The following is a 24,992-nucleotide window of genomic DNA, read 5'->3' as shown; positions in this document are numbered from 1 at the left end:
ATTTTCTAATATGGCCTCAAAGTCCAAAAAAAGTCTTGCATGGAAACTTTTTGAAGTTGATGAAGATCATGAGTTTAAGGCCATTTGCAAAGTCTGTCACATTAAAATATCGCGAGGAACAAAACCATCTAACATGACCACAACCAACATGTTAAAACATTTAACTATGAAGCATCCAAATGAATTGGAGGAGCAAAATAAAAAAGAAAAGGAACAAAAGGGTCGAAATCGCATTGTCTTTTTTTTTTTGCCTAAGTCACCAATTTTTTTAACCCTCTTTAACTTCAAAGAGTAAATACAATATATACAACTAAAAAAATAATTTTTAAAAATGCTGATTCTATTAATGAAAAATTCTTTTAACTAGAAATTAAAACTTAGGTAAAGATAGCTGACTGACAGCAACAGGAGCACTGGTTAACTACTGAACCACATGGAAAGGTGTGGGGGAGGAAAAAAGGAAATTAAATGATGATAATAAATTATGATAACCGTCTTTGAAAGGCACTAAACTCCTAAAATTTACTTCTTTAAAATTTTAGGCGGCATTCCTCGGCGATTTTAAAGCACTCTCTCTCCAAAAAAAAAAAAAAAAAAGATTTAATTTTTAAGTTTGGGAAAGATATATTTATTATAACCGAATTCCTGTATGAAGACTGGATCTACTTTATTGGACGTTAATTTGTGAGATAAGTAATTTTTCAATGTTTAATGTTTTTAAAGTTTCAATTATCAATTAAATTTTTTTAATTGCGTTTTTTTTGTTCAATTTATTTAAAAAAAAAAAAAACAGGGTTTAAAATGTATGTTTCAAGGTAACAAGCTTCGAAATAAGTCCAATTAAAAAAAATCACTTAATTTTTAATTTCGACAACCCTGAGAATTTAATTATTAAAAAAATATTGAAATGTGACATTTTTTTTATTTAACATTTCTATTAGTTCAATTAATTTTCTTTCAATAATTCATTTCACTCAACAAACTTCACCATTTTTTGTTTTGTTTTATCTTTTTCTGTAATTTTGGTAACTATTTTTGCTCAATTTTATCTAGTATTTCATTTGTTTTTTATAGTGGTATCATTTTTATATGTGTTCCTTTGATATACCCTATTTCAAAATTAGTTTGGCTAAACTTATTCTTCACGTTAGAAACAACGTGTAAAAGCAATGAAAAAGTAAGAAAAAATAATAGGTGTTAACTACTCCTTGTGAATTATGGAGGTCTGAAGAACTGCCGTCACAAATACAACTATCAATAGCCAAACAAAAAATCGTTTTTGAAATTCCTTTAATTGTAACTTTTCGCTATACCAACTTTTTGGTATAAAACACAAAAACTTTCGATTAATGGTATTTCTCAAATATGGTCGTTAACTTTGGAAGGGTTATTTTGTATCTACGGCGCCATGTCACGTGGTATATTGTTTTTTTCATTACGCACGTTCATTTATAAATTATTAAATTAAATATTTATCTTTTTTTTATATTTAATTAGTATATATTTTCTTTCTCTTCCGCTATATTTTTTTTTATTTAATTCATTAAATCTGTAAATTATGAGGACCAAAATAATGAATCGTGTTAATTTATTCTCTAATTTTCTTGTTTTTGTTCTGTTATATAAATTCTATTTTATTTGTTTTTGCTCTGAAGGATAAATTCTATTTTCTTTGTTTTTTGTCTGTATTCCAATTAAGTAAAATAAATTTTCTCTAAAATGAATTTTGCTAATTTTTCCGTTTAGTTTACTATATAATAATTTTATTTAAACCAAAACACGACGGTGTAGACATAAAATATCTCTTCCAAAGTTAGGGAACATATTTGGGAACTACCGACCATAAGTATAAAACTACCTGGTATATTTCAAAACAATAATTCCCTAGGAATCGGAATCGGAATCGTACTTGGTATCGGAATCGTTAATCAATATTTTCCTGGAATCGGAATCGTATAAAAATTAGGAATCGTCCCAACACTAGTAATAAGTCTTCAGACGTACCTCTCCACTGTACTGTATATGGCTGACTGGGATAGCTTCCGTACATTCATATCTGACCTACCTCTGCATTCCATGTTTAAAAAGGATGTGTCCTCTATAGTATCAGACCTGACCGAATGGTTAATTGTAGGCATAGACCGATTCATACCATCCAAAAAATTCCAACAAAAACCTAACAGCCAGCCATGGTTCTCCCCTGAATGTGCTGCTGCCATTGCGCACAGAAATCACTTTTTCCATAGCTACCAACGTAATAGATGCACTGAGACTAAAGCTGCTTTCAGGACTGTCAGCAACCACTGTAAAAGAGTAATAAAAAAATGCAAGAGAACTATATGCTCAATCCGTTAAATCCAAAGTAGCTGAGCAGCGGCTTGGTTCCCACCAGTTCTGGCAAATAGCAAACAGGATCTTGAACAGAAGCGTGCGTTCTATCCCAACTATCATCGATGGACCTGAGGTCATCTTGTCAGCATCAGACATGGCCAGACTATTTGCCAAGAACTTTGCAGCTAATTCTACCCTATGCGACAATGACCATCAACTCCCTGTATTTCCTCCTATAACAGACAACACGCTATGCAACATACAAATATCTGTGCGTTAGGTCGCCAAGCTAACCAAAAACCTTGATTCCAGTAAAGCAACTGGCCCTGATGGCATTCCAGTTATAGTGCTGAAAAAGCTCCAACCAGAACTTGCCCCCATACTTACAAAACTGTTTAAGCGTTGCCTTAAGGAGAAGTGCTTTCCAACACCCTGGAAAATCTCATCAGTATGCCCTGTATTTAAGAATTTGAGGTGAAAAGTCATCTCCCTCTCAGTACAGACCAATAAGTCTCCTGTGTGTCATGAGTAAGTTGTTGGAATCCATATTAAATAAAGAAGTAGTCAACCACCTCAACAGAAACAATCTTCTTAGTGACATGTAATATGGTTTCCGCTCTGCAAGATCTACCGCAGATGTGCTAATGGTTATATCACATAGGATTAGTGAATCTCTTGACAAAGGTTTCCTTTCCAGGGCAATTGCTCTTGACATATCGAAGGCCTTTGATAAGGTATGGCGTAAGGGCATACTTCACAAGATTTCCAGCTACAGTATTACTGAAAATGTTTTCTCAATCATTAAATCATTTCTCTCTGATAGGCTCATAAGAGTAGTGGTTGATGGGCAGAAATCAGAAGCCCACAATATTAATGCTGGAGTCCCCCAGGGGTCCATCCTGGGCCCAACTCTCTTTCTGATCTATATCAATGATCTACCAAAAACACATACTTAAATCATTCGTTGACATCTATGCTGATGACACGACCATCTATGGCAACACATCAAAGGCTGTAAATGACAAAGTTCTCTCTAATTCTCCCTCCTCTGATCTTGAGCGTGTGGTACAATGGGGGAAGAGGTGGCTGGTCACTTTTAATGCATCCAAAACCAAGCTTCTATCTTTACATCATCAACGCTCTGACTCCCATCTGGCATCAATTGAAACGGATGGCTCTCGTCTTGGGGAGGCTCTATGTTTTGACAAGCTTCTGGGTTTGACCTTTACTCCTGATCTTAAATGGAATACGTACATCAAATCTGTTGCCAGGGACGCTGGGAAAATGGTGGGATTCTTCTACCGCTCCAGAAGATATCTCACTACTAATGCAATTCTCTATCTGTATAAAAGCCAAGTACATCCAAGGATGGAGTACTGCTGCCACATCTGGGCAGGAGCTGCTAAAACCAGCCAATCCTGCCTTGACAGAGTACAAAATAGATTTTGTGGTTTAGTGGGGGATGCCCTTTTCTCTTCCCTGCAACCTCTCTCCCACAGAAGAGACATTGCGAGCCTGTCTTTATTTTATCGTTATTTCCATGGCAGGTGCTCGTCTGAGCTCCAATCCCTTGTCCCTCCTCGCCAATCTTTCACAAGAAACACTCGTCTGGCTGAAACTACTGTCAATAATTTTCCCCACTCTTTATCTGTGCCTAAATCCAAACGTAGATTCCATGAACAAAGCTTCTTTCTTAGAACTGCACGCCAGTGGAACTCTGCCGCTTGCCTGTTTCCCACCTGACTACAACTTGGACGTCTTCAAGTCCAACATAAACAAACTCCTGACAAACCGCCCCCTTAAGTAAGACACTCTATCCAAACCCCCAATACTAATGATTACTACAATACTATCTCATTGATTACTGTACACGCAATAACCCTTATCCCTGAGTGGCCTTCGGGCCTTGATAAGTGGTGACCCTCATGTAAAAAAAAAAAATGCTATTTGCCCTATTTGAAAATATTTCCGATTTTGACAAAAATAATGGAGATCCTCATTGTACTTGTGGTTGTATCAAAATGAAAGCGAAATCCTTAAGTAATTCTTTTTCAAAAAGAATCATAAATTCCGTAACAATGAAAATTTGAAATATATTTGAAAATGTGCAAAAAATAAAAGTCCCATGCAACGTAAGTACACCAAGTTAAATATAAGATGCATATTATTCATATTTTTTTTTTTTTACTTCATTTATTTTATCTTTACTTTTTCTTTTCAGGAAAAAATGTTCCATTTTTGGTTCAACACGTTCTTTGTGGACACAACTGAAGAATCGTGGAAGAATTCCAAAGCTGGGACTAATGGCGTCAAAGAAATGTGCTTGACACTAACGTTCACAAAAAATGAAATTGATAAAGCCAACAAAGACAAGGCCCACAAACTTTTTAGCCCAAATTTCAAAGTAAGTCATACAAAATCCTTTAATAAAAGAATTTCTTGTGTTGAGACAACGAATAATACAGCATGCAACAACAATGAATAAGAATTTTTATGTTGATTATCAATGTTTATAAAAACTTGTCTTATTTTCAAAATCATTTATTTTTTTCAATGTTTATAAAAACTTGTCTTATTTTCAAAATCATTTATTTTTTTCAATGTTTATAAAAACTTGTCTTATTTTCAAAATCATTTATTTTTTTCAATGTTTATAAAAACTTGTCTTATTTTCAAAATCATTTATTTTCATTGCACAAAAAAATGATTAAAGTTCCATATAGGTTGCAGAGTTTAATGTTAAGATTACTTTTGGATTCAGCTGAAGTCAATGATTAAAATGACACATAAATATTTTGTTGCTTGAAATAGATTTGCTTGAATGGCTATACACTTGGATAGAGCCCAACAAGCTTGAGCACTGAAATTGTCAGTGTTGTAATGAAAAATAGAAAGAATTGAATATATAGTTTAAATGAGAAAAAAAAAAATGATAACCAGTTTGTGTGCACAAAGTTTAAACAATACAGACAGATATCTCTGATGTGAAGAAAGTATATTAGGATGGCAAAGCTATTTAGGTTGTTTAAAAGTTTTGTTACCATGGTGATACTATTGCCACACAGGGTGGAGCAAGTGCTTGTGTGACTGGATGCGGAAGTTCAGGGAACTTCTACCATTACTAACCAGCAGAGAATTACCAGTGTCAACTAAGGAAAGTCTTTGTCAGGCCTATGTATGCAGTGTGATAATTGATGAACTTGGGCAACGAGAGTTGAGGATATGTGTTGCATGAGAAAAATATGATGGATGTGTAATGTGAGTCTTAATGAGTTCAAACGAAGATTAAATTTGGACAATATAGAGTGTGCAGAAAAAAAAAAAATGTATATATGGCGTAATCGTGTTGACACACCGGTTCTCATCAGATCACCGAAGTTAAGCAATGTTGAGTCTGGTTAGTACCAGATGGGTGACCATTTGGGAATTTTAGGCGCTGTATGTACTCTCCGCTTATCTTGGCATTTGTTTCCAGTCGTCTTGTACATAAACTTCACTTGCCGCTGGTATTTAACAATGTCGACTCAGGAGAGGTGTGGTTGGAGATTGCGCAACTCCTGTCACAAAAATTTAATGCGCAGGCACCCTTACAATGGGTATTTGTAGTCTGTTAAAGACTGAAGGAGCCCTTTTGTGTGCAGAACTGGGGACTTTGCATTGAAAGAATTGATGAGAGTTCCTGGGTTTCTAACAAGTTGTAACAGTTGGCAGAGCTCTTGGAGTGGCAGGATTAGTTGGTTGGGGAAGGCCAAGGAAAATGTGGAAGGAAATAAGCATGGAGATAAAGGGATAAATAAAAAGCTAACCAGAGAAATGAGACTGAAAGTACAGATGTACAATGCGAGTTTTATAGACGGGCTTAGTTCAAAGAAGATTAAATCAGGACAAATTTAATTAGAGAGATCTGCACAGAACTGCAAACTGTGATGGTATAGTCACATTAAAAGAATGAATGCAAACTCTTCAGTTAGTAAATGTAGAATAGCTGAGTAGTAGATTCAATTTACAGGGGAGGTCAATCACAACATATGAGGAAGTGATAAAAATGTATGTGAAAGAAGGATAAATAAAGACCTGGTTAGAGATAGATTAGTTTGGAAGACAATATCGAAAAACAATCAAACAAATGACAGCATTAAAAATGGACGTTAAACCGAATATAATGATTAAATAAGTAAAAATAAAAATGTTTTTAACATTTATAATTTAAGCTAAACACATAAGGATGAAAAAAGAATAATTGCAAATTGTTTTGTGCAATCAAAAAGTTACAAACAACACATGACACGTTTAGCAAACATGGAATAGTGTGATATTTATGGCAATGTTGTTTGTTTTGCATTGAAGTTACTGAAGATTATTTTTAACATTTCAATTAATGTAGTTGCCGAATTTGTTAAAAATGATTTTAAGCATGAATTTTGCCAAACAACAGCTCATATGGTAAACATGTATAGATGAAAAAGTAGGTGAAAATGTATTTTTATTTTGTGCGTTTGATGAAATGTCAGTTTAAATCATTAAAAACATGAATTAAAAGCATTGATGAAAGTTGTTACAGTAATAAAAAGAAACCTAAATAAAAATAAATTAAAAATAATAAATAAATAAAACTAATTTTATTTTTCAGTAAAATGTGTGGCTGATGATTTGTGTTGGAATCATTGAAAATGTATGTTTTTTAACATTTGAATCTGCAGACTTTGTCATTATAAAACTATGAGAAAAATAAATAAGAAAAAGAAACGTAGCCAATAAGTTAAAATTGTGTGTTGCCATAATAACAAAGCGAATACAGAAGAAAATGCCAAAGTGTAAATTTGACTGAAATTTGATTTTCAACATAAAACACTTTCTTCCCTTGAACCGCTAGACTTTGGAATTTACTCTTTGTTTCCTGCTTCCTTGACTGTACTTACCTACAAAAGTTTAAATGTAATGTGAACAGATATCCTGCTGTTAGACACAATTCCAAATAGTAGCCTCTAATCTTCCAAGTGGCAATATGCCTAGTTTAAAGGTGAAATAGAAAAAAAACAAAGACAGGTAAACTGATGATAATTGACTAAATAGTTAGAAGCAAATGTGTCGGATGCATTCCTATTTAAGTACAACAAGTACAATCCAACTACTTTTATTTTATTTACTATATATGGAAATAGTGATTTGTTACAACTGATCAAAAATTCAGTAAATTTGTTGATCATTTTTGTTTTATTAAAAAATGTCCATAAACAACCGATACTGTAATAATTGAATTTTTTATTTCAAAGTCCTATTTAAAAAGAAAGTCAAACAAAAAATGAAAGTAAAAAAGCCCTGCTGCAACACTGGGCAGACACAGCTAATTTGATATTTGTCATTATATGAATGCCATCAGCAAAGCCAGGTACCTTGGCTACATATCTGAGTGAAACATCCAAATGAGTTACTTTAATCTATTTTTGCTAGCATTAAATATAAAGTATAGGGTGGTCTGCATCAGAAATACCACCCACCAAATTACTAACCATATTTGGTACATATAAATTTCATTAGAATATTCAATAGAATTTGCTTTATCATCATTCAATTGTATGCAGGAACACGTTAGTGATCATCTCATCAGTAACAAGGTCCTTACTTTTGTTTCACAATCACCAAACCTTTTCCCTATTTCAGTTTTTATTGGTGAGATTATCTGAAAGATAATCTTCATCAAAATAGTTTTCGTGCTATTCCTGAACTGAAGAAGGGCATCACAACATAAAGCAGAACAGTGCCAAGAGTGGTAAGAGTGGCAGGGTGTGTCCAAATTATTGGTAATGTTGCACATCATATTCGGGTTTGCTTTTCATTGAATGGCAATGATGAAAATGATGAAGATGATGAACTGTTGGACATTCATGGCTAAGTCAAGCACAGACTTAATTTTATTTCTTTTAAATATGGTTGCATTACTGAAAATATTGTAGAATTTTATGATTCCATGTGTGGCATTGGGAGGATCAAATCATAGGTAGCTATTCTGAGAGCACTTCATTTTTATTCTTTTAGCAAAAGTTCAACTCGATTTGACTAATAATTTTATTTTTTTAAATTTTAACTTTTTTTTCCTCTTTTCTAGGTAAAATTATATTTTAGTCGACACGACCAGAATGCGCCACCTGAAACAGTTCCTGTGAAGAGCAAAAGTACAGAGGATTTACCGTCCCACCAAATGAACAAGGACTCCACAATAGACGACCATACATTGAACTCAGTACCGCAGAGTCGAAGCTTAGTCAGCAGCATCAACTCCATCAGTATCGACAACTACATGCCCCAGAGCCCGTCTTCAAGTGGGGTGGCTCCTAGTCACACGCCTAGCAACTCTCTCAGTAGTAGTGGAGGGCCGGGCAGCGATGGTATGTCCATTGCAGGGAGTACAGATGCGATGTCGGCTGAGAGTCTAAGTGACAGCGAGGTTATAGATGAGAACTTATCTGACACAGAGAGCGACGACGAGTGGGAAGGGCTTGAAACAACACAAGTATGAGGTTTTCTACGCCCCGGGCGTTAAGGGCAATCTGGACCCCTGTGCGTTAGGGGCTTGACACTGCATACATTAAAGGCTTTGTCAAATAGAGAAACAATTTACACAAAGAATACATGAATTATTCCTTGTTGAGCAAAAAATTTGGAAAGATATTGTTACCACGAGTTTAGCAGGGTGAAACTTTGATTCGTCTACAGCACATGCTCGTTGGTGTTTTTTTTTTTTTGTTTTTGTGGGGGTGGTAGGGGTGGGGGTTACGACAAAGACAAGGACTTCAATGTTTTTCTCTACAACATCAGGGATTCCCGAACCCCTTCTTCCGTGGGTTGACTTGTAGAGAGAATGTAGTCAAGTCCCCCATCCTCCAACCGCACATACAAACACACACACATACAGGACGACCCTCCCCCCTTTTATATATATATTTTTTTTTAATCAAAAACTTTTTAAAAAAGAAAAGAAAATGAAAAAAAAATATGAAAAAAAATATTGTGAAAAATGACTACTTCTTAAAAGAGAAAAGTTTTTGCTATGAAAAAAATGTTTAAAGATATTGAGACAAAAACAAATTTATATTAAAGAAAAAAAAAAGGAGGTAAGTTGAGGGAAGAGGGAGATAAGCGAAACAGATTTTTATATATCACCTCCCCCCATTATCAACTTTTAATTTTTTTGTTTTAGAAAATGTTCCGCAATTATGTACAGATAGTGTGTGTGTATATATATATATATATATATATATATATATATATATATATATATACACACACACACACACACACACACACACACACACACAGGGTGACCAAAATGAAATCCCATCCACAGAATCTAATCCAACCATATTTGGTATCAATAAACTTTAATCCATGCTTAACTTTTCCATCAAGTTTCTGTGGTCAATATCCAACAGCCTTTGTTTTATCACGATTAAATGCTCAGCACACTTACATACGACATGCAAAATTGTCAATAATTTTGACATGCTCCTCTCTTAGCACTGCCATGATTTTTGCTGTGATGGCTCTCTTGATTTCAAGAATAGTCTGGGAGATTATTTTGATTGATAAATTTTGTCTTTAAAATGACCCCACAGATAATAATCTAGAGATGGTGGAGGGGGGGGGGGGTTAAGGGCCAGTGAGTGCAAAGCCCATTCAAGATCACACTTCTTACTGATGAGACGATCACCAAAGTATCCCCACTTATCGAACAGTGATAAAACAAAAACTGAAACTTTGTGGACAAGTCAGGCATAAATTAAAGCTTATTTGTACAAAATATTGTTGGATTGCCAAAGATATTGTGAATTTTTTAACAATTCCATGGGTAGATGGCCTGTATATCTAAACGGAAAAGTGGAACCATTGCAAAATGTATTTGAATAGAAAACATTTGTTTGGCTAATATTTCGAAAGTTAACGTGAACAGAAATGAAATTGGTGATCATTATACGATAGACGGATGGGCATAGGAATGAAAATGGAAAAGGTTTTAGGGTTTATTTGACATGCTTTGTGTCTTTTCACTGACCTTCCACCTCCCCTTTCTTGGGTGGAACGCAACCATGCTCAAGAAGATCAATCAGCAACATGACTGTTTCTTCATTATTTTAATTTACCCCCCCCTCTAATGACTATCACCTCTCTCTCTTATTTCTTTCTCATTATATCCGTCTATTACACAGTGATCAAAATCTCATTTCTAGTTACTTTGATAAAGTTTCTTAAACGAAATGAAATATTAATTGAATAAATGTTTTTCGTTTAAATGTCCTATATCATGCGGCTGTTTCCATTTATTCCTATACATTCTATTGGATTTTATTCTTATATAAATTTTATATAAACACACACACATATATACATATATATGTGTGTGTGTGTGTGTGTGTGTGTGTCATATATACATATATATAAAATAAATGGAATACATTTCTGACAATGTTATACATAATTCTGCTTTCTGGCAGACATTCGTTGTGTAGGCAATATCATTATTAAATGATTCCAACCTATACTGAAGAAGAAGCAGGTTCAAATCCTGTTCAGATGTAATTTTCTGTTCCCAACCTCATAGATATTTCCCCTTCATTTACTAATAATATTGCCTACACAAATACTAGTGTCCACCAACCAGTGGCATTTTATTGAACAAATATACCCAACCTTCATAAACAATGTATCTACACAGACTGTTAAAAACTTGCTAAATGAGCCACGTCTTCTATCACTTCCTCAACTTATTTTCGCTTGCTATCTCCCCTACTCTTAACCTCTCTGAATTGCTATATATACAAAAGGATAACATTTAAGTTCAAATGAAGATTTCTAGTTCAGTAAAAAAAACATTTGGCTTTGATGAAATCATAAGGGCAAAGATTTGCTATGCCACCTAAGTTAATATCATTCTAAAATTTCTGCTCGGTGCTATTTCAAAACAACTTATTGAATAAAACCATTATTGTAATATCTAATATATAAAGTTAAGTTGGTCTCTGCTGATTTTTACCATTTATAAATTTCTTCCGACAAAATGGGTTTTTGATTCTAGTCCATCAGTTTTTTTTTTCTGGATTATTGCAACATGGTTACATGTTGCATCATCGTCATATCAATCCGAAGATTCTATTATTGGCATTGGTTTCCCCAATATTTTTCTCGAAAGACATCAGGTACTTAGGAGAGGGACCACATGAAGGTTGCCAACATTCTAAGTGAAAGTGATTTTGTGGAATAAACTTTATTTGGACTTGGAACACCCAGGTCATCAGTCTATCGTTAACCACTTAACCCTAACCATCACTTCCCAACAATGTTGCAATGATCCATAAATAAAATTTATTTCATTTCAATTTCTTTCAGAAAATACTTTGACCAGGTCAGAATTATTTTCATCTAGAGGCCATCTTAAAAAAAAAAGACATAATTCGGCAGTTACTTCCTTTGTTTTTTGGGAGGGCACAGGTACTATTTGAAAGAGGATTGAGACAAAAAATATTGTTTAAATTGCCTCAAACATTTTGAAAATTAAAAATAGTTCATGTGTTAAAAAAAATATTTGACCATAATGTATCAGTAAGAAATCTTAATCTGTAAAAATGTAAGCTAGACACAGCCACCACATTGGAAATGGTGAAATGTCAATCAAAATCGCAAATAGTAATTTTTTGAAATTAAATTCTATTATATGTAGATTTTAAAAAAAAAAAAACAAAAAAAAAACAAAGGAAAAAAAGATCAATATATTGGTTTTATAAAATAAAAGTTTTTGAAATAATCGTACCGAATAACATTGGATTTAACTATTAAAATGAATGTAACAAACCATCTCAGCCATACACAATAATATATATATATATATATATATATATATATATGATGCAGACGAAATTTGTTCGCAATATTACTGTTCAAAAAAAATAAACAAGTCATTTCATTTTTTTACAATTCATCTAACTTTGTCTTCATAATTTGTTCAATGGAGTTTACTTGAACTCACATAACAGCTTTAAGACACTCTTAGGCCGTTGTCACAGTCTTCCGACTCAACCTGCCTCTAACCTCTCCAAAGGCTCCAGTAATGCTGTCTTTATCTCCTTCTTTGTGTTGTAGTTGGATCTGTTAGTCTCTCATTCCACTAAGCTCCACACACAAAACATTCAGGGCATTGTAATGTTGGGAGCTCTAACGCCAGATATTAGGTGAACTTCTCTAACAGCTGGACCTCTGTTCTGGCTGAGTCTTTGCTGTCAAGCAAAGTCTCATTACCTCATTCAGAATGCAGATGTAACCATCAGTATTTAGCCTCAGTGCGGGTGGCATGATGGCCCCTACAGTAATAAACCCTCACATGCTGACGGTGTCAATTCGTCAGTCATGCATCTTTCTCTAATGTCGCCTCCTGGTTGACTCCTCAATTTTTCTATTCCTTTTCTAATCTTTTCTATCTCCAGTTGATACTGAGCAAGACCTTCTTTGTTCTTTCAGCATAGATTACAAAAACAATTGTCTTTCCACTAATATGGAGGTTCAAAAATTTTCCATAACCAATTCTGCATAAAGAAATATGCCACTATATATATATATATATATATATATTATATATAATATGTACACACACACACACTACAGTTTTCATGAAGACGAGATAGACAATGAAAGTACAAGTAAAAAAGAAAAATGTTTTAAATATGCATGAATTTAGCAGTCGACAATTGTGAAGAAATATCGTTTGCACTTTGGATGGATGAGATATATATAAGGATAGGCAATACAGGTGAAATAAGATTGGGGAGGAGAAATAGAGATGCTTCTTGATATGACAATTCTAAGTAACTACAGTAAATATGATTCTAATTTTTTTGTTATTCTATACAATAAAGTAAAGCCAGTCCGATTCTCCAATCTTTGCAATTAATTGCTTTCTTTATTCAAAAGTAATATTTAATTCTGATTCACCATTTTTTTGTTTGTTTTAAACATGTGTCTATGTTCTTATATACAAAAAAATGTTTATGAATTAAATTTCTTTAAAAAAAATGTTTCATCTAACTTTAAAGACTTTTATAACATGGAGGCATTTTTCAATAATAACATAGAAGCAGCAATAGCAAGTACGATTGCTTAGAATTACAAAGTATATAACCAACTTAAATTATACATCAGACTGATAATCTAAAGAACTGCTATTCAATCGTGGCTCTTGGCATCCATTTTTTTTTTGTTTTCCTTATTGTTGTACATGTTTTATTTAGTATAGAAACATAATTTAAATCTTTTTTGAATTTAAGACGGCAATAGCGTAAAGTACTAAAATGTATTTTGCACTTTTTTCGCAAACAAGTCCGCCATTTTAATATTTTATTATTAGTTGAAAAAGTGAATTTTTACTTTAATGACTAAAAGATAATTAAATTTCGAAATTTCATGTGAACGATGAAACCTGCACTGTTTGCAAAAGACTATAATTTTACGATTATTGCTTATTTTGTTTTTAGCGAAGGAAGTTTAATTGAAATAAGTTGTTTGATGCTAAAATACTTTCTGCTTTAAGCAATTTATATGGTCAGAGTTTTAACATTTTTTCATTTATAAAAATTTGAATCCCTGGCCTAAACTGATGTGCTTTGATTGCTAAATTCAAATGGAACATGACATTTTTATGAAGAAATTATCAAGGGTGATAACTCTGACCAACTCAAGAGTTGAGACAATTTTCATTTTTATCCATTTGCTATGCTAGTATTAAAAGTATAGTATCTGATTTTATGGGTAAAAATATGGTTTCATTCAAAAGTTCTTAAAGTTGGAAAATCTTGAATGAAAAATAAACTACTTGTACAACACTGAACACTGCAATTTTTGTGAATCTTTTTGATCTGAAAAAAATTTCTATGCTCAACTTTTCCGAGAACAGATTGTTTGCAAATATTTATAAATAATTTGTTCTGTAGTTATTTTAGTTATAAGAATGTCATGATAAAAACAAAAGCCAATTGTATGAGATCAACAGATGTTGCAAAATCAAAGAGTCAAACTTGACATCACCTAAAATTGCAGTAAGAACTAATGGAAAGAGCCAATAAATAAAATATATTTAACAAAAAGTAACTTTATGTCACTATTTATCAAAGTAACGACAAACCACAAAGGTACACAATAGCTGAGCTAAAGTTTTATTATTATAGAATTTAGTTTAGATGTAAATACAGCTCTCAAAAAATTGGCTGTGTGGATGGTGATAATAAAAAAAATGTCTTAGTTAAAAAGGATTTCTCTAACTCAGAACAGAACAAATGCTATACCTTAATCATAGGTTAATATATTTACCAAAATTATGTATAGGGAAGAAGAACACGCATAAATAAACTATATATGAGTATAAGCACATTGATACAGCAGTATAAAATTCCGAAAGGTTAGCAATGAGCCATGCTCAGTAGTGAATGGGTGACTATTCAAGAAAACCAAGTGCTCAATGCAACAAAATCGGTTGTATATGAAAACACGATTTTGTCATAGAATGAACCCATGATAGACACAAGATTTTGTTTAATCGTTTTATCGATACCTCAATGGGGATTTTAGTAAGTACTGCTCCCCAAAACGGTGCACTCTGGATTGGGACAAAAATAAAAAGGAATAGAACAGATACTACACTTTAGTCATAACAATGTATTTATCAAAATTACATATAGGTGAGAAACTTGAAGATCATCTGATTTTGATTCATGATTAACATCAGGAGATGGCAAAGATGCAGATTCAAGGGCAGATAACTCGATGATGGCAATGCAGAAGAATAGGTGACTCAAAAGTTCGCAGCAAACAGTGACCACTAAAAATTTGCATTATACTTAATTACTTTTGCTGAAAATAATATATTATTGTTCAATGTTTTTATTTTTTTAGTGTAATAAAAATATACTATTTCATGAAATATTGATTTTTTTTTTTTAGTATAATAAAAAATATATTACTTCATGAGAGATTTTGTTTAGTATAATAAAAAATATATTACTTAATATAATATTTATTGATTTTTAAAAAAAAATTTTTTTAATATTATAAAAAAATATACTACTTCATGAAATTTGTCTTTTATTTTTAGAAAAATAAATTTGTTTATCTGACTGTTTGTTGGGGACTTTGAGTTGGCTATTCTTTTGCATCATCTAATGACATTTAAGAGTTATTGTTTCTGGCAGTTTCTGAACAAAACTGCAACTTAATTATTTTCTTCAAAAGTTATTAGGAAAGGGCATTTATATGTAAACAACAAAAGGAAAGAGCATATTTATATATAAACAACAACAAACAAAAAAAGTGTCCAATAAACAAATATATAAAAAATGTTACCAAAGGCAAGATAGGTTATTTTTCTACCTATCTGGATTAGTTTTGTGATTTTTTAAAACTTATTTTAAAGCGTTTATTTACCACACAAAAAAATAGTGCTGAGTTGCTTAAAACAACAAGATAGTGGATATGAAGCTGTCATCTTTTTTGGAGTCTTCATAATCGCTCAAAATTAAAAATAAAACAAAATACTGATAGAAATCCACCCAATAAATCTATATGATAAAGCATAGTTGTTTCTCAAACCATCAATAGATTTTTTTAATTTAATTTTATTTTATTTTTGCAATGTTAGATTCTAGTAAATCAGTTTTTAACTCAATGCGGACAAAAAATAAAAAAAATGTCTTAGTTAAAAAGGATTTCTCTTCCTCTAACTGAAAAGATACTATACCACCAATCCATGTTCACACTATTTATCTAGAAGTAATTTCATATGAATACCATCTTAACTAGATAGAAGTTTTAACTTTAAAAAATTTTTAATGCTAAGAATTAGAAAACATCTGGCCAAGATGAATGATTCAGTTGTTTGTGTATCAGATTGAAGATCCAAAGATCCTAGTTTCAATCTCACATCCGTTTCTTCCTTTTCTTTTTTAATTACCTTTAATATTCCTAGATCTTTATGTTTATAGTTTTAAAACAATTTAGTTCAATTAATAATGTCATAACCAAATGATACTATAATAATTACATTTAATATTAAAAAAAAATGAATTCAAATACAAACTATATGATAAAAAATTAATCATTTTTAATTAAAAAAAATAAAAAGAAGGAAAACAAAAGAAAAGTAAAAACACTAACAAGCAACGCTTAGAAGGTAGGGAGAAATAGCAGAAATAGTAGAATATATTTTCAAGTATTTTTCTCTACGCTGTTCTACCTGTGTACGAGAAACGCCTGCTCGGAATAGCTAGTATTCATAAGCATGTATCAAACACTCCTTCGGTCAGATAAATATTCAGAGATAATCAAGGGCGATAATTCGACGAGTCTTGAGTTATCGTTCTTGGAATTTTCTGAATAAAATGTTCTTTTAAGTGGGAAAATGTTAATAAATTTTTTTTGTAATTAATTTAAATCCTAATTTACTATACAGCAATAGTTCTGCATAATATAAATTAGAATCATATTTTGCTCTAGTGAATGATGATTGTTATTATATATTGTTATTCTAGTTGAAAAACTGTTTTTCATATGAAACAAAATATAATTCCAAGTTGTTGGGTTTATTTATGTTTTTTTTTTTGTTTTTTTTGTTCTCTTTCTTTCTCTGTCTCGCTTTTTGAAGATTTCACGGCATTACACAATGGCCTAAAGTTGGACATGTCCATAAAAAGTTGAGTTACGTCCAATCAAAATTAATGCCAGAAAATCCTTTTTTTTTTTTCTTTTTTTTTTTAATTAAAATACAAAAAATTCATGATATTTGTCCAACCACAACAAATTTATAAATTTCTTCCTCAGCTCCCCCCTCCCCGACATTTTAAAAAAAAATTTTTTTTAAGTATATGGGGGAGATAAAACAACTAATCTCTTTAATAAAATGTTTATACAACAGGTTATTTTATCTGAACGATTTTTTTAACAAATAGATTTACCAATTTTGAGAGTGAAAAGTTTATAAGAAATTCTTTTTTTTTTCATTTCCCTCAATCCTATAAAGCACTGAACATTGTGGTTTTATGGGATAACATGTTTTGAAATAATCACGAGATAAAATTTTTAGATTTCCTCTTAGAGTTAATATTTATAAATAGACCCTTTATTTTGTCTATTTTTCTTTAACTTTATATTGTTATTATGGCCTCAAAGAGAGGTGAAAGGGTTAGGGTTAGAAAGGCTGGTATATCAGAGATGGTAGAAATATCTTTTAATTTTTTATTTTCAGTTTAGCAAGAACAATTATATTTTTTTATTATTAAAATCCAATACTCACCCTATAAAAAAAAGACTATCAAGATAAATTATCAGGTGAAGGATGGAGTAATACCTGGGATGAAGAATTTCCCCCATTTCACCCGAAATAGATAACTGATATCTTAGTTATAATTTTAATTTCCATCAGGTTAAGGGTGACCCTAAAAAATGCAATCCATAGAACCATTAATAAAACTTACAATCCTTTTTGCAATCCAGTTATAATCGATACAAATAAACTTCTGACTTGTCCACCAAGTTTCATTCAAGAATGTCCAACAGTCTTTGTTTTATCGCAATTCGATGAGAAACATGTAGGCTAAAAATAAAAGTCTAACATAATGCTGATTATAAGATTTTAGTTTAGAAAAAAACACTTAAAATCCTAAACATCTCCACTGACATTGCGTACCAATCTTAAAACATAAACACCTCAACCATCAAACTCATCACTTATATACGTAATTTGCTATAAATAATATATTTCTTCAGTGGAATAAAATAAGGGTTCTGAGAAGGTCATACACACTGAAACCTTGAGTTGTCAATGTAAACAATAAAAAAACATGCACTAGCTCTATAAATAAGTAATTTTGGAATATATATATATATATATATATATATATATATATATATATATATATTACTAGAAAAAATGTAATCGATTAACTCATTGAGCTTAAGTTAAAATGTGTGAATCAGGAAACAGTGAGTTTGCAAAGCTAATTATATATTTCTAAAATAAAGACAAAATTTCAGTTTAGTCTACTTCTGTTCATTATATATGTATTATTGCCTGTGGATCCTTTTTTTATATAATGATCTATTCCAATCTTTTCATTTGTCTTTATTACTATTAAGTGAGAGTGATGTCTAAAATATGAGTTTCAAACAGCATACAATGAGAGAGGGTGAAAGTGATAGCAAGTTAATAAAAGATAGGTTGAGTTATTTCCAATTTACGGCTAATTAGCATGATAAAAATGAAAGTTTTTCAAACAACTTAATTCCAAACTTGTGAATATTTTAACGTGTATTTTGTGTGATTAAAAAAAATATAGGAAAATAAACATTGATTAACTCAGCTATCATATATGTGTGTGTATGTGGGTGATTTGTAGACACTGTTTCGCTATATCACAGCTATTCGATGTGGCTAGACAAGCAAGTGCATAAAGCCGTGATGGCAATTGGCGTTTACAATTATTCAGCATCTGTTTAGAATAAGTAAAATCGTTACATAAACATTGTCAATTGCCTGAGAGCTCCATTTATTTGCACAAAGAACAATGCATTTTATGCTGGTGACAGATGGCAGTTTCACTTACCAGAAAGTTGTCATTCATACTGTTTAACTGTATCCAAGCTCTTCAGTGTGGTTAGATAAACAAATGCTGCCATCTGAAATTGAAACTCTATTATGAGAGGGATTAAAGTTATAGAATACTTGTAGCTATTTAATAAAACATAAAACATAAAAAGTGCTTGATAAGCAAAAATTGTGTGCTGCAAATTCACCAAACTACTCTAGTATCAATTGCAAGAGTTTTTCTTTGGTGTTGAGGTCCAAGGTTGGGAGGGGAACATTTTGTTGTCATAAAAGTGTTTTCCATAATATTCACCCATTTCCATTTAATTATTTTGCTTTTTTTTTTGGGGGGGGGGTTAAATTTTATGTTAATTTTATCACAAGGTGCGCTAAATTAAATATGGAATCGTTAATTCGAAAATCCTTTCTGCAATCCAACCATACAAATAAACTTTAATCTATGCCTGACTCGTCCACTAAGTTTCATTCATGAATGTCCAACAGTCTTTGTTTCATCGCCATTCAAAATTAAGCACATATGGATAAGCTGTGAAAATTTGTCAATAACTCTAACATACTTCTAGCTTGATGCTACCTTTGAGCTAACCTGACAGACAAAAATTGGAGAGGGGTTAAGGTCCAGTGAGTATGACACCCAGTAAGATCACACTTCTTCTTGATAAGAATCACAAAACTGTCATAGCAGTCATTAATGAATGATGATGAACTGTTGGGCATTTATATTAGGAACTTGGTGAACAAGTCAGTCATAAAATTAAATTTATTTGTACGAAATCTTGTTGAATTGCTGAAATTGTGAATTTTCTTAGCGACGCGTTTGATTTTTTTTTTTTTTTCTTGCAATCATGATTCTAAACAATACTTATACTTCAGTCAGCTTATGCTGTTGATTGAGGTTATTTTGGAAGCTCACCTTATAAAATAAATTTGTCCAATTCATTTTTGTTTTTCACATGAACCAAATTAAAGTTATTTCCAAAGAATACACTTTTGTTGTTCACAATGGTTACAAAATCATTCGAAACACAAAAAAAAAGACAATGAAAGCAAACTCTTCACTTGTAATAAAATTGATATTTTTATTCTGTAAAAAAATGACTAGATTCAGAAGTTGTTATTGGTTTTTGCATTTTTAAAAGTTTAAAAAAAAATTTTTTACTTCACATGCATATCAATAGGGAAAATTAATTAAAAAAAAAATATATATATATATATATAAATTGCAGAAAACAAAAAAGAAAATTGAATCCATAGTCCCCAACCCCACCTCAATATTATTTTTCTTTGAAGCATTTCAAGAGTTATTGGAGCCCTATAACTTGTGCTAATTATTCACTTCTATCCCCAACATAAAATGAGACTTTCTTTAGGCAATTACATGTAAACAGCCTAAAAGAAGTTGGCAATAAAAACAAAAATATTTTAGACTTTAGAAGAAAGCAACAAATCAGCTAGCATTTTTAAGGGCATGTAACTGATATATATATATTGGCCATTTTGTTTTATTTTTTTTAGAGGGTAACTATCTTTTTTTCTGAAAAAAAAAAATGTTATAAATAGAATAATTATTTTATTTTTTCTTACATCTGAATTAAGTGTGCATTCCTTTATCCACCTACAAACCCTTCCCCTCGATGCTCTGCTAGAATTACTGCCCATCTATTACTGTTCCAACCTTTCTCTGTTCGTCTCTATCGGCCATAATTCTTTGTTTATTTTTTTCCATGAGGTCAGTGCTGGATCATGAACCGGTAGACATAAAAATAATCATTGTTATATATTTAAAAACACTATGTGAATGAGCATGTCAGCCTAGTAGCCTGAAAGTGGGTGATCATTTAAATTTATGTGAAAATGATCCCATATTCTAAAGTCTAAAATATTTTTTTCTTGTTACCAAATTTTTCATGTTTGCATGTAAACACAAGAAAAAGTAGATTTTTTTTTGGGGGGGGGGGTAGGCAGGGTTTCAATTTTCCTATTTTTTAAATGAGCATTTGCAATTAACATTTGGATATGTCTTGTTGTCTTTGTCATGATCGAGGGGTGTATTAATGGACTGACTGAAATGCATGGTTAGTTATTTTCCACTTTATATTGCTTACGCATTGCATGACCCATAAGTGTTGATACACAGCAATGCTATTCAAACTAGCAATAAGATTATCCCCCTCCCACATACACGCCACAATATGATTGTAATTATGTAAAAAAAAAAACGTTTTTAAGAAGTTTGATATTTAGTAGTGGAAATGAAAGTCACTTGTTTTTTCACGAAAAACAACTTGTTTTAATGAAAAACTAAAAACTTGTTTTAACCAAAAACTAAAAACTTGTAGATTAAAAATGTCCACCAACAATCTGAATTATTCAATCTTAAAATTTTGAATATTTGTAAATTGATATTTAATATCAAGTATTTATGTTTCATAAAAAAAAAGGCAAAAACTTTGTCATTTATCTTATTTTACCTCGTCCCCCTCATTTCAAAAGGGAAATATTTCTGATTATACAAATAGTTAAAACTTTAGCCATCTTTACAAAATGTTAACAATCTTAAAATAGATGACAATAAAAATGAATGTAGCTCTCAAAAGAAAATGATTATCCAGAATTTTAGATTTAAAATTATTTTAAATCTAAAATGTTTTCGGTATCATTTACAAACTACTTAAAAAATTTTTTTTAACTATTTCGTTTTTGCAATAAAGAAGAGTAAAATTATTTAAACGGCCTAAAAATATTATGGCCTTGTTATTAATAACTACAGAATGAATGTTATATAACATAAGTTACTTCTCGTTTCATTGCCTCTCCCTAATAATATATAAGTATTACAAATAACTAAAAAATAGAGCAATACGTTTTCTTTATTATTAAACCCTTCCATATAATTCTCTAAAATTTGTCATTGAATTATATTTTGTTCTTTTTGATATATCATCTGTCTCATCTTCAAAATTCTCGTTAAGTCTTTTCTCTTTAGATGAAATATAACTAAAAAAGACAAAAGGAAGTTAAAACGAAAACTAAGAATCCATTGCCTCTTTACGTCTAGAGATGAAGATGCAGTTTCAAACGAAAGCAAGACCATCAACACTTAAACAGTACAATTACAAATGCGATTTCAAACTTAGGCAAAACGACAGCTGACGCATCTCACATATGATATTATCTTGTCCGAGTTTCAAAGTCAGACTCAAATAGCATTTAAGCTGACAAATTAAACTTTGCTTCTGAGTAGCCAATTTTCATTTGTTATTGTTATCCCATATTATTGGCAAAAAAATCTACTTAGCTGCAATTTAATTTTAAAATTACTTAATCCGGCCGAGACAACTGTTAATAGAAAACCTTTTTAAACCTACCTAAAAATAAAACTTTCAAGGAATATAACTGATTTTAAATTGTTCAATATAATAGATGTTGTCCACCTTAAATTGAAGAATATGCAAATAAATAAAAAATTAAAATAACTTCAATGCATCCTGGACAATGCCGGGTAGGAACAGTAAGTCTAAAGTATTTTGTATAATTGTCCTGATTACACCTATTCGATTTAACAATACCGCTGAATCATAGATTAAAGATTTGGAAAGAGGTTTATAGTGTAATGCAAAAAAATGTCAGTTAAAAAACGACTCTTCCGGGGTAGGGGTGCTGTAGAAAAAATAAAATTAAAAAGAAAACATTGTGTATAAGTAAATTTTATAATCCAAATCTTTTTTGTGTTATTAACGAGAAAGATTGGAAACTCCACTATAAAAATGATTTCTGTACAGAACTGGAGATATTTTTTGAAAAGTGATAGTGTGAACATTTTTTTTTTGTTTTTTTTTTTTTTCTGTAAACAGGAAACAATTTGCATTAAAATTAAAAAAAAAAAATATTTTAGGTGGAAAAAAAAATACATAAAAATTTTTTACAAAAAAAATTTCCAAAATCCTGCATATTGAATTTTCATAAAAAAATTTATATTTATTCATGGCTTTCACTTGTTATTTAAAAAAAACATTTTTTAAACATATTTTGTTGTTCTTTTCTCACACATTTATTTTTATTTATTTACTTATTTTTTTTACAAGAATTTTTTTTTTTTAATTGCAAGAATTATAGTATTAGAAAAAAAAAATTTCTACACAATGATTGGAAAGTAACATCCTATTATTACAAAAAATGATTTCATAAAGAACTCTTTTATACATGAATTACCTCCCCTACTATGCTTTTCTATATGAATTACCTCCCCTCTTATCTTTTTATATATGAATTACCTCCCCTCTTATCTTTTTATATATGAATTACCTCCCCTCCTATCCTTTTCATCCTCATATTCTATAAGCAATGTTTCTGATAAAAGGGAAGAATTGCTGTTTTCTGGCTCGGTTGTTTTGAGTGTATGATATGGAGATTTTCAATTCTCTCATTAAACTAATTGACCCTTTCTCTTGACTTGATGAAAGAAATATAGTTACTTGCAAAATCAGTTGATGCGGTTACCAGGTGGCTGGAATGATCAATACTAGTACTTGCATTGAATTCTAAACAAAACCTCATGCTATGTACTTTCGTATTATATTCATTTTTCTAAGAATTATATTTCAGTCATAAATCATAAGCAATTTATGATAGGGAGTTACTTTCCACACATCCTGTAGATTTTATTTTTTTATTTAGTCTACAAAATTGTTTTCTCATCAACAGAAGAATCCAAATGTTGGGCATTCATCTTTTATAGGAAGGGGAATTTTGATTTAGTATGAATTCAAATGGGTTATGCTAGACGAATATTCATTAATTTGGTGTCATCAGAGAAAAAAATTAGTGACTGTGACAACAGGAGGATTTACATTTCAGAAATTAAAGGGAAGTGACTCTACAATTACCACTAAACTCGATTCAGCTTTAATTTTTGGTCTTTGTAAAATTTACACAGCAAAAACTTGTCTTTTTACCACAATTGGAAAAAATTTCTTCCATGTGCCTAGCACCAGGCATAATTTCCATGAACACTTTCCAAGAATTTTCCATCTGTGAAACACATAATGAAATTGCTTCCTTGTAGACTACAACATGGTCACCTTTTCATTCTTGTATCAACATATCATTTTGTTCATTCCATTCATTAGTTTCAATAGTTTTCATATCCTTCATTATCAAACTGTCAATCTATCCATCCATAACCTTTTGATTAGGAGCAAAGTGTAGTATATGTTCTAATGCTACATTTCATCTTTTCTGTCCTTGGTCAGGAAACGATAGTCTAGACTGAGGCAATTTATGCTTGTCCCAATCCAGAGTGCTCTTTTTGGGGCACTGGATTTTTCCCTACATTAAAAACATTATGTCTAATTCTACCCTCATGGGGAGCAACTAAATAGAGGAAATCTATCCATCTTATTTAAGCTTTATCCTCAAGTGGCTTTTAGCCTTTGTAAGTGGTGATTCATTAGTAAAAAAAAATCTAAGGGCTCGTTAGTCATTGTCGGTTCAATATTTTTTTAGATAAGGGTTGGTTATTTGAATTATTAAAATACTATTCTCATCTTGTTTGTTTTGTTTTTTCACAATTGTAACATTAGACAGATGACTATATGCAAATATCGAGCGAAATGGTGGCGTGGTAAGGAAAAAGAGGCCTATAAAAAGGAGAGAGCAGACATCAGAGAGGTCAATCACATTAAAGATGTGGATGATGTTCAAGAACACGTCCAAAAAAATGATCATGTGAGAAACATCACAGCCATAATGAGAAGTCACGCACGGTAGGAGAATGAACAAATGTTGAAAAAACATGTTGAAGTTCTTTTTTATTCTTGGTCTCCTTTGCGATGTAGACTGCACACAATGTTTTAACTGAAAAAACCTTTGAACTTGAGAATCTTTGGAGAATGAACACAAACTTTGAATCAAATTATTTAATTACTAAGGTAGCTTGTTCGTGTTCCATCAACCCTAACCCTGACCCGACAGGCAGAAGAGTTGACTAATTATAATATTCTTAGTCTTTTCTTGGCAGAAGCAAGAA

At 31.4% G+C, this 24,992-nt stretch overlaps 1 protein-coding gene and 1 pseudogene across 1 annotated transcript in view; both read left to right on the top strand.

Moving 5' to 3' along the window:
* LOC145266467 (phosphatidylinositol 3,4,5-trisphosphate 3-phosphatase and dual-specificity protein phosphatase PTEN-like) overlaps positions 1–8,929 on the top strand; it is a 266,654-nt gene extending 257,725 nt beyond the window's left edge. The window contains exons 8-9 of the mRNA XM_080122149.1: positions 4,553–4,735; positions 8,438–8,929. Of these exons, the coding sequence (XP_079978275.1) occupies positions 4,553–4,735; positions 8,438–8,848 (594 nt within the window). The 3' untranslated portion in view covers positions 8,849–8,929. The remainder of the gene's footprint in view (positions 1–4,552; positions 4,736–8,437) is intronic.
* On the top strand, positions 5,660–5,776 carry LOC145266852 (5S ribosomal RNA; annotated as a pseudogene).
* Positions 8,930–24,992: the final 16,063 nt, after the last annotated feature.

Source organism: Euprymna scolopes, chromosome 41, assembly GCF_053919585.1.
Source record: "Euprymna scolopes isolate OS-2025 chromosome 41, ASM5391958v1, whole genome shotgun sequence".
NCBI lineage: Eukaryota > Metazoa > Mollusca > Cephalopoda > Sepiida > Sepiolidae > Euprymna > Euprymna scolopes.
Note: the sequence above shows the minus strand (reverse complement) of the source record. Positions and strands in the feature narration are given on the sequence as shown.